The 8315-nt window shown below is 40.1% G+C and overlaps 1 protein-coding gene across 1 annotated transcript; it reads right to left on the reverse strand.

Moving 5' to 3' along the window:
* Positions 1-4972: 4972 nt before the first annotated feature.
* On the reverse strand, positions 4973-8055 carry SLITRK5 (SLIT and NTRK like family member 5). The gene has a single exon (XM_070751865.1). It carries the CDS (start codon positions 8053-8055, stop codon positions 5158-5160), a length of 2898 nt encoding a protein of 965 aa, XP_070607966.1. The 3' UTR covers positions 4973-5157.
* Positions 8056-8315: the final 260 nt, after the last annotated feature.

The following is an 8315-nucleotide window of genomic DNA, read 5'->3' on the forward strand; positions in this document are numbered from 1 at the left end:
CAGGATGCCCATGACAAAATGCATGTCGCAGTATCAAGATAGAAAATATGACTTTAGCAACCGAGTTGTTAATGCATGGAACTCACTACCGGTCTCTGTTGTTTTATCACCAAACCCCCCAAATCTTCACCCTTAGACTATCCACTGTTGACCTCACCTGATTCCTTGGAGGTCAGTAAGGGGCTTGCATAAGTACACCAGCATACCTACCATCCCTATCCTAAGTTTCTCTCTTATTAGTATGAATATCATGTATATAAACAGTGTTATTTCTTTGTATACTATCAACACGTACTTGACAAAAAATAAATAAATAAGAATACAAGCACCTAATGGAAAGATGTGTCGTATGATTTGACAAACATCGGTCATCATTTTACCCGTTATCTTTGCTAGCTGCAAAGGCCTACAACCATGACACAATGCTATGTATAGCATCTTCCTGTGCAAACTGATTTCAAGAAAGCTGAGGTCTGCAGAAGCATATTTTGGCCATCATTATGCATACAAATATTTGTCCATCAGGTATTACATTCACTTACTCCATTCCATGAAGTTTTCTGTGGTTTGTTTAATTAAAAGAAAAATCAAGGTTTAATTGTGACACACAACTTTCACCAACTATCTTGGCATGGAATTTGTTTTGTAATAAATTGCTTCTAATGTGATGCCCCTGTAATAAATCTTTTGCCATTGTTTCCAATTATTTCTGATTTTTATGTAACTATCCATAACATATAAGCTTGTATCCATTTTTTTTTACAAAAAGCTCTTTCTGTATCCATTTAAGACAACTTCTTCTTCTCCTCTTCCTTCTCCTCCTCCCCTCCTTCTTCCTCCTCATTCCTCCTCCTCCTACTACTATTTCTACTGCTACTTTCTAAAGAATAGCAGAGAGCAAGTCTCTACATACTGCTGTAATTTAGAGACTTCAATACATGTGGTACAAAATGTATTTCTAGTTTCTTCCATTATGTTCTAATAACTACCTAACACGATCTGAGACTTCTTTTTTGCTACTTACTATTTATTTGGTTAGGATTTCCCGAGCAATGATTTATTGTGGTTTCCTTTCAGTAGTCTTTGTCCGCCTTAATTTAACTAAAGATTAAGACAGCCTCGTAACAAACCTTTTACATGACAGCATTTGTATTATAGATGTGCTTTTTTTGTATGCTAAGATACCAAAGTGCTCACTAAATTATGGCAAACCAAAAAGTTCTCTTAGGAAGAAATCACGTTACAAACATTGATCATTGCAATGGGTCTCTTTTCCCTCTCCCCCCAAACACACACATATCTTGGGGCTCTTGAATATAATAAGCTTTCCCTTATAAAGGTCCAAAAGATTGATTCCTCACCAAAAGACAACGCCAGTGTATGCATCACAAACTATTTAAACCCATTCACACTAATTCTTGTAAACCTAAGTATGTACTGAGTATGCATCATTTAATACCCCATAAAATACAATCGATTAGTGAAAAGGGGCATGCATAAGTATACCTTTGTGCCTACCGTTCCTGTCCAAATATCTTTTTTATCTTTTCTATCTCTACTTTATACTTATATTATGTTAAACATACTACAATACAATACTATATTTGTACAACAAATAAATCAAATAAATAAAATCAAATATAGCAAAAGATTTCTGTTCTCCGAAAAACTATTGGGATATGTTTTCAGTGATAAATCGGATATGACAATGTCAACAATCAGCATCCTTAAATGCTGGCATCTGGCATCTCTGCAATTAGTAACTGACCTTTAGCACCCAATACAAAACGAAACATATCCTTTTATCAATTTGCCATCTTTCTTCAGTCATCCAACCAAAATAAAGCATTCATTTGACAACCCAGTTTTGAATTGTGATCCCCCCCCCCCGGACAATCAGTGAGAACTCCAATATCAGCAGTGAAAACATTTTTGTTGTTTTTTGACATGGGATAATAACAATTGATGGATCTGACTAAGGTCCCATTCAATCTAGTATCAGCATCAGACAATCACCCAGGAGATACCTTTGAAATCTCAGAAGACCTTTTGCATTCTCAATCTGTTGGTCTTTAAGTAATCATGCCAGAGATATCAAGCCAATTAATCCAGTTTTCCTTTAAAACTATTTTAAATGATGGCCGTCATCACTGTAGACGGCAACAAGTTTTGCAGTTTAACCCATTCACTGTGCACAGAATATTTTATTTCCCTGATTTGGATCTTCCTAAATTTCATTTCAGTGAATAAATCTGCAAAGAAAGAAATCCTTTCTGGTCACATTTTCCACATCAAGCATAATGTTAAACACTTCTATCAAATCTCCCTTAGGATTTGCATTCTAAGTGAACAACACACAAAAGCTGTAATTTTTTCTCTCTCAAAGATTCACCTCCAATAACTTTTCACATCTACATCTTAGAAAAAAAGAAGAAACGGTATCTCGTTCACATCTTTAGATAGCAAAATATTATGCTCAGGCTAGTTTCCATAATCATATTTAAATGTGTTGGCTCCAGAAATATATTTTCATGATACCGTATGATTGTTTGGTTCTGGTTTTCAGTCAGGTAGGAAAAGGAGAAGAATGTAGAATTATCTCTGCAAAACAAAATAATACATCCTTTGTAAAAAAAAAAACCCTATTGTATATTTTATGAACCTCATTTGTGAGAAAAGCATCAAACCAATATGCCAGACAGACAATTCATATAGGGAAAAAAATAACCCAATGAAATGATCTTCTCTTTCACAAATTGGAAAAAAAAATGCACCTGAAATATCTTTTAACCAATTTCTATGCGGAATGGTCAAGAAGAAATAAAATTAAAAGTAGAAACTGCAGGATCGCATTTAACTTCACAAGTATCCCTTCAGAATAACTGGATGTAAAGCCTTATAATATTTTAATCCTTTTGCAGCATTGGGGAGTGGGGGGGAGAAGATAATGTTGTTCTGGATAACATGTCACTGGAAATAAATAACTGAACATGAGGTAAAGATTATTTCATTTCCTTCCGTTTGAAATTGTTATCAAGTATTTATTTATAAAGTTGGGGTTTTTTTCCTTAAAAAAAATATACATGTGCTGGAATACATAGAAGACATCCTGTCCCTTCATACAGTTGAATCTGTATTTATGGATATGTTTGCCACTGCTTGGTTTTCAAAGAAGAAAGGATGAATACATCATAAATAGATTTGAACAGTCCACTGTACGGCCTTTCAAGATGCTGGGGCAACAGAGAGATCTCTTCAAAGGCAATTCTACTTGAATGAATGATTTGAAATGGACTTCAGCAACTGCCAACTGCTAAGCTGTTTTGCCAGTGTCATTTAAACAAAATGAAACGTAATTCTGCCACCCTCCTGCTCAAGTAATAATAACAATAATAATAAAATAGGTTTCGAGGAAGGACTCGATAGATTGATAACAAATGCCAAATCCAGTCTAAACACCTGGCTAATAAAATAATCCTAATAATAATTTAAAAAATTACACCTCCCTCATTGAGTTAGCAAAATTATTCAATCTACTGTGAGACTCATAAAAGTAATTATTAATGAGAAGCCACAATTCAATATATCTCATATAGTTTTTTTTCATTTTAACTGCATTTTTATTATTTTTTGGGCTTTGTATGTGAGGTTTTATCATTTGAACTGTTTTTTTTCCAAACACTCCTGGGATTCGCCAGGGCTCCGATTGCGTTGCAAATCAGAGAATGCCACATTACTCTTCTGAGCCAATCGTAGACTGTGATAAAACTACCTCCTTGTGTGAAGTGGAAAAACCCAACAAACCTAATATTTTGGCCAAGGAGGAAGCTTTCCCTCAAAAAATGTGGAAGCAGTTGTGATAGGTAAAGTTGTAGTCAGATGTTTCATATATGCCTCAGGATTCAATTCAATTCAATTCAATTTATTAGATTTGTATGCCGCCCCTCTCCGAAGACTCGGGGCGGCTACAACTCTATAGCTCCTAGAAAGCTGAAATATCTTTTGAGGATGAAGAACACCTAACCTTTAATAGAGATTTCATCTTCCTGGTCATCACAGACACTAAAAAGATGAAATTGTTCAGGACAGCAATTAGAATTTATCCATACTATCATCTCTACTGGCCATTACACACATTATACAGCAACAGCCACTAAGAGCCATCAGTTTTATGCAGAACAAGGAATTGCCATCATTCCTAGCAGGTTGCCAAATGCAGTCGTATGATATTCATGTCTAAACATTTCTTTTATCACATTTTAGTCTATGGCTAAGAAAACTCTTCCATTCACAAGGAACCCTCAAACATTGAAGGAAATGCTACCATATATGTGAGTGTTTATGTATGTGTGCGCGCATATAAAAATAGGAGCTACAATAAAATATTTCCTTTTTTGTATATATTTCAATAAGTTATTTTACTACCCAGTTATGGATCATATATCTCTGAACTCTTTATTGATTTGTCCACATTCTGTGGTGATTCTTTTGAGATCATAATATTGATTTTTTAATCAAAAGTCCAGAAACATACAAATACATCCTCTTTTTTTCCTTTTTTTCCCCTTTTCTTTAAAAAAAAGGGTGGAAGGGAAAGAACAAAATGCCTTGTGAATTCAGGGTGTGCTAACCTTGTCCCAAATACCAATCAGACCCATGATTCGTGGCTAAAAATGGGATTTGGTGCCCTGCATTATTATTATTTTTAAACCAAGGGAGAATTAAATTGTGAGCAGTGCATATCCAAAATAAAATAACAGGATAAAGTGGATAAGACCTTTTTTTTCCCTGTTTTGACATCCAGCTCAATGATACCCTTTTGTTTTACAGATGCCAATGCTTTCTTTAACAAAACAACACACCGCATAAAGTGATGAGAGAACAAAAACTGTGCCTATTTTCACTCAATCAATTGGTTCCTATGGGCTGTAAAAGAGAGAGAGAAATAGCGATCTAGAACTATGAACACTCCTTTCATTACTTTCCCCCAAAGCTGCAAATCCCTGTGCCAAGGCAATTTGCCTTCCAACAAATGAAGCAAAGGCAGGTTGGGGAGGAAAAGGACACAGAGGGGAAGCAGGTCACCATTGTATTTCTTTGTGTGTGGTTATTAAATACAAATGATCTCTAGGAGAAAGGACGGGAGGAAAAGAGATCTCAAAACTGACTGAACGTGGTCTGTTTTTCCAATACTTCGAGGTAGTCCGGCTCTGCATTTAGCTTTGCTTTAAGCTCCAGATATTCGTTCCTGCTGGGCTCTACATAAACAGTGCTTGGGGGAGTGTAGAGCACTGTTTCCCGGAGCCTACTGTCCCCCGAGCCGGAATGCAAGTAGGGGTGAGGCGGGCGCCTAATGTCATAGTTAGGGGAATAGGTGTAGGCAGTTGGAGGGAACTTAGGGTACTCAGGAAGGTTACTGCCCCCCAAGGTGGAAGAAGGGTGTTTGTCAGGCTCCAGAATGCCCCTGTAAAAATGATCAGCATCCTGAACAGGGGAAAGCAACTCGTCCCGAGGTTCAATGGTGCTGACACTGTATGTGGGGTTCCGGAGGGATTCCTCTTGTCCCCCTGGAGCTGTGGGAGGTGGCCCCAAAACTTGTGAGGGAGGAGGGGGTTGGGGCTGGAGATGATGATTACTGTAGGTCACCTTGAGCTCGTGAAGATCTTTGTAATCCTCACCCGCATTGCCCTCCCTGGAGCGGTAGATGGGGTTCTTGCACATGTGGCCTAAAGGATGAGGGATGTACTCATAGACGTGTCCTGCTGGGGTTTTCACCTTAGGCAAAGCTGGACCACCACCTCCTCCTCCTCCTCCACGGTGAAGATGCTGTGGATGTTGCTGGTGATGTGTGTGGAGGTGAGAATGGGGAGTTCCCCCTCCTGTGTACACGCTATACTGCATGTTGAAGGAGCTCACATCTGAGTTGTTGGTGCTGGCATGGTCACCTTGAACCTTTTTCCTACGTTTCATAACCAGCACAAAAAGACCTGCAGCCACAAACACAGACATGATGAAGACTAGCAGTAAGCTGAGAATCAGCACCGATAAAGGCACCGTGGAAGAAGAGGAAGAGGAGGAAGAAGAGCCACCAGAAGGTGATGCTGAACTGTCCTCTTCCATGGTGCTATTGAACTGCCCCGAATTGGAGAAAGAGGTGGTCCTTGCTGGTCCCTGCATGGATGATGGAGTGGGTGTGGAAACAATGATGTCAGAATAGTCTGGACAGAGCAGCTCTGGTTTGATGTTCCTCATATAATTCTCAGCAAATTTCTTAGGGGATTCACAGATTACCTGGTCCACAAGGACTCCCGTGTTGAGTTGTTCAAGCCATAACTTCATGCCCACCACATCACATGTACAATCCCATGGATTCTCATGAAGATCTATCTGCAGCAAGGATTTTAGTTGATCAAGCACCCCACTTACAGGAAGGTAGGAGAAATGATTGCTCCGCAGATTTAATCTATAGAGTGTTAAGCCAGAAAAGATGCCCACATGTAAAGATCTCAGCAAGTTGTTGTTGAGAAATAAGAGCTGTAAATTGGGCACAGGATCAAACGTGCCCGTCTCAATCTCCCGGATAACATTATATTGCAGGAAAAGGTACTGCAAGCTCTGAAGCCCATAAAAAAGCTCCGAATTCAATTTTTCAATACGATTCCCATTCAGATAGAGCCTCCGCAAATTAGTTAAATCTCCAAAGGCCCGGTCCTGAATGACCGAGATACGGTTATTACCCAGGTGGAGCAAATCTAACCCAGTAGCATCCAGGAAATCTGACCTGCGCACCAGGGCAATGTAGTTCTCAGTCAGGTACATCTTCTTGGGGTTATACGGTTTGGGTTGGAGCTCTGAGATGCTCTCAATCTTCCTTTCTTGGCAGTTGACATTGAGGCCCAAGTCAGATATCTGTAGGTTGCAAGTGCAAGCTGTAGGACACTCCAAAGGCACCGGGGATTTGGTCTGGTAAGCAATGCTAGGGCCGTAATTGCTGTATCCCAGATCCTTGGAGGGCAATCGAGAGGTGGGACGCACCCTAGACTTGTTAGGCTGGCGTGTCCCTTTGGGTTTCAAGGGTGTTTTGTAAACAACTGAAGAGGAAGTAGCCACAGAGTTTACAGAGGCTGGAGTGGTATGAAAATACCCTGTAGTACTTAGTGGGGTTTGTGGTCTCATTTCATAATCTGAGATAAGTCTCCGAGGGCAAAGCTCCTGTTTGGAAACCTCATCCAAATCTCTCCCGTGTAACCGGAAGGGAGTTTCACACACTACATCCCCCACCAAGGCTGAATAGGATATGCTGTCCAGCCAATCCTTGAGAGAGATCAGTTCACAGGAGCAATTCCATGGGTTCTCTTCCAGCTGCAACTCCACCACCTTATCCATGTGCTGCAGAAGGCCCAGGTATGGCAGCAGTTTCAGTCGGTTGCCCCTAAGGTCAAGATGAGTCAAGGGCACAAAGCGGAACAGATTGTTGGGCAACGATGAGAGGAGATTGTCATTCAGGATCAGCACCTGTAGCAGGTGGAGTTTGCTGAAGGAGTTGGGTTCAATGGCACTGATATAATTGTAATCAACTTGAAGATACTCCAAGCTCTCCAGGCCTACAAAAGTGTCATCTCTCAGTATCTCCAGTTTGTTGTTGTTGAGGTGCAGCCTCCTTAAGCCCCTCAGACCATGAAAGGCTCCTGTTTCAATGTCTTGTATATCGTTGCCCCCCAAGTGCAAAATAGAAGCCCCACTGTAGTTAACAAATTGGTTGGGGTAGAGCCGGTTGAGAAGATTCCCAGACAGCAGGAGATGATAGATGGAGAATCTGGGAGGACTAATCTCAGAAAGACTAATGATGCCCCGGTTCTCACAGCTCACCGTTAAGAGGCCATCTTTCTCCTCACAGGGACATTTATTGTCACAGATCTCGCCATAATATTCGATGCTCTCTGCCCAGGCCAGGACAAGAGACGTTAAAGCAAAAGTGATGGTTTGCACCATCCAGATACGCATTTTTCTGTTGAGATCCTGCTCCTGAATCACCGTAGAGCAGCAAGCATACATGTTATCTCCTGCAAAAGGCAAAAAGAGAACACAAATACCAGGCTGTCACAAGCAGGGAAATCTAGTCATGACACTGTTAGAAGTCAAAACACAGGTAGAAGAAGGCAAATGAGACTTGGCTTCTCTTTGCCAAGAACCAAGACTTCTGATTTTAGAAATGTTAGATCAACAGACATTTTCTCAGTTGCAGCTTTTCGAGATTCCCAAAGGGAAGTCATTGTCTGTCAGTGAAACCCTTTGGCTTCCTAACCCTAGGAATG

Source organism: Erythrolamprus reginae, chromosome 4 (genome assembly GCF_031021105.1).
Source record: "Erythrolamprus reginae isolate rEryReg1 chromosome 4, rEryReg1.hap1, whole genome shotgun sequence".
In the NCBI taxonomy this organism is placed as follows: domain Eukaryota; kingdom Metazoa; phylum Chordata; class Lepidosauria; order Squamata; family Dipsadidae; genus Erythrolamprus; species Erythrolamprus reginae.